This window comes from Otolemur garnettii, unplaced genomic scaffold, assembly GCF_000181295.1.
Source record: "Otolemur garnettii isolate 467f Iridium unplaced genomic scaffold, OtoGar3 scaffold00006, whole genome shotgun sequence".
Classification (NCBI taxonomy): Eukaryota; Metazoa; Chordata; class Mammalia; order Primates; family Galagidae; genus Otolemur; species Otolemur garnettii.
Window position 1 is genome coordinate 6,237,208 of NW_003852401.1, and position 1,671 is coordinate 6,238,878.

The 1,671-nt window shown below is 46.9% G+C and overlaps 1 protein-coding gene across 1 annotated transcript in view; it reads left to right on the forward strand.

Annotated features, from left to right (window-relative positions):
- LOC100943080 (cyclin-dependent kinase inhibitor 2A) overlaps positions 1-1,458 on the forward strand; it is a 27,484-nt gene extending 26,026 nt beyond the window's left edge. Inside the window, exon 3 of the mRNA XM_012813479.2 lies at positions 649-1,458. Within this exon, the coding sequence (XP_012668933.1) occupies positions 649-662 (14 nt within the window). The 3' untranslated portion in view covers positions 663-1,458. The remainder of the gene's footprint in view (positions 1-648) is intronic.
- The last annotated feature ends 213 nt before the right edge of the window (positions 1,459-1,671 follow it).

Genomic DNA, 1,671 nt, shown 5'->3' on the forward strand with positions numbered 1-1,671 from the left:
GACGCGAGCTGAAGCCCTTACGCGACGAGATTAAAGAGGACAGCAGAGGCCCTATCACCTAGGGGTCGTCCAGGTCCAAGAAAGGAGCATCCATTTTGTTCTAGAAATGATAGGAAACCTTTAGCGGGTTTGGAGGGGGAGGCGATGGGAAAGGGGAGATGGGACTGGAAGCAAAATTTCCCACATGGTCGAGATGCGCTGACGCTTTGGGCGTCCTTTGTACCGCGAACTCGCTGGCTCCCTCCGCACCAGGTGCAAGAAATTCTGGGCACGCCCTCGCGCCTGGCATTGTGTCAGGCGCTCGCTATGTAATACTTACTTTCCTGTTGCAACCTCGAGGATTGCGCAGTGGCGAGCTTCCTGCACTTGCCGCAGTGAGTGGGTCGCAGCCGGCAGGTTGTGGACGCGCCACTGGATGAGCGAAGCTCTGGGAGCGCGGTGGCGGTTGGGGGTTCTGGAGTCGACCAACAGACTCTGCGGCTAGGGTGGGTGGATATGGAGAGAAGGTGGGCGTAGGCAGGCGAAGCCATGGGGAGCACCTTATCCATAAGGGTCTGAATACTTAGAGAGGACTTCAAGAGAGGCAGGTGGTGTGTACCGCATACCTTTGAGTTCCAATTTCTAACGCCTGTTTTCTTTTCTTTGCAGATGGCCCGGAATAAAGAATCCTTGAGCCCGTGCGATGATTCTTCAACTTTAAAGGATTGCTCCCACCCACCCCCCCATTCTTCCCTGCTTTCTTAGTTTCAAGTTACAAAATAGTGCTTTTTTTTTTTTGCATTTTAAACAACCCAAATTTCATTGTATAAGCCAATGATAACTACTAGAAGATGCTTTAGGAAACCTTAGCTAAGCCTCAATCAAGCCTATGCAAGTACAGAGAAATCTAAACAAGCTTCAGAAATAAAACTAAATTGTTTGGCCTGAGGGCATATAACTTAATTTCTACCCAAAGCACACATTTTTCAAAAGGGCTATGGGAGTTATCAATTGGCAAAAGCAGTAGAACAAATAGCATGATTAGACAAAAGTCTTCAGTGCTCAATACAAGGTAAAGAGATCAGTTTTAAAGTTTCTGCATCCATTTTAAATAACTAGTACTGGAGTCCGGGGGGGAAAAAATTAGGATGATTTAATCATACTTTTGAAAAGAAAACTCACACTGGAGCTAAAACAAATTTACAGTCGAGGTTATAGGAATCCAAGTTACATAGCAAATTATTAAAATTAGCACATAGCTATGAGCGTCACATCAAGCTCATGCTTAGGATAGTAAGAAAATCCTGTTGGCAGCATTAATTACATGTCATCCCAGTTTCCAGGCACAGAGTTAGATCACACACCAGCAGAGAAAAGAGCAAATGCCCACCCAGTCCATCTTACTCACTTCCAGGGCCAGTCTTCTCCCACAGGGGTATAGGGGCTGGGAATTAAGCAAAATAGTGCTTTTTAAAAAATATGAGGAGCTGTTCATGGTGATTCACGCCTGTAATCCCAGCACTCTGGGAGACCAAGGTCAGTGGATTGCCTGAGCTTACAAACCAGCCTGAGCTAGAGCAAGACCCCGTCTCAAAAAATAGCCAGGTGTTGTGGCTGGGACTTACTCTGGAGGCTGAGGCAAGAGAATCGCTTGAGCCCAGGAGTCTGAGGTTGCTGTGAGCTATGATGCTA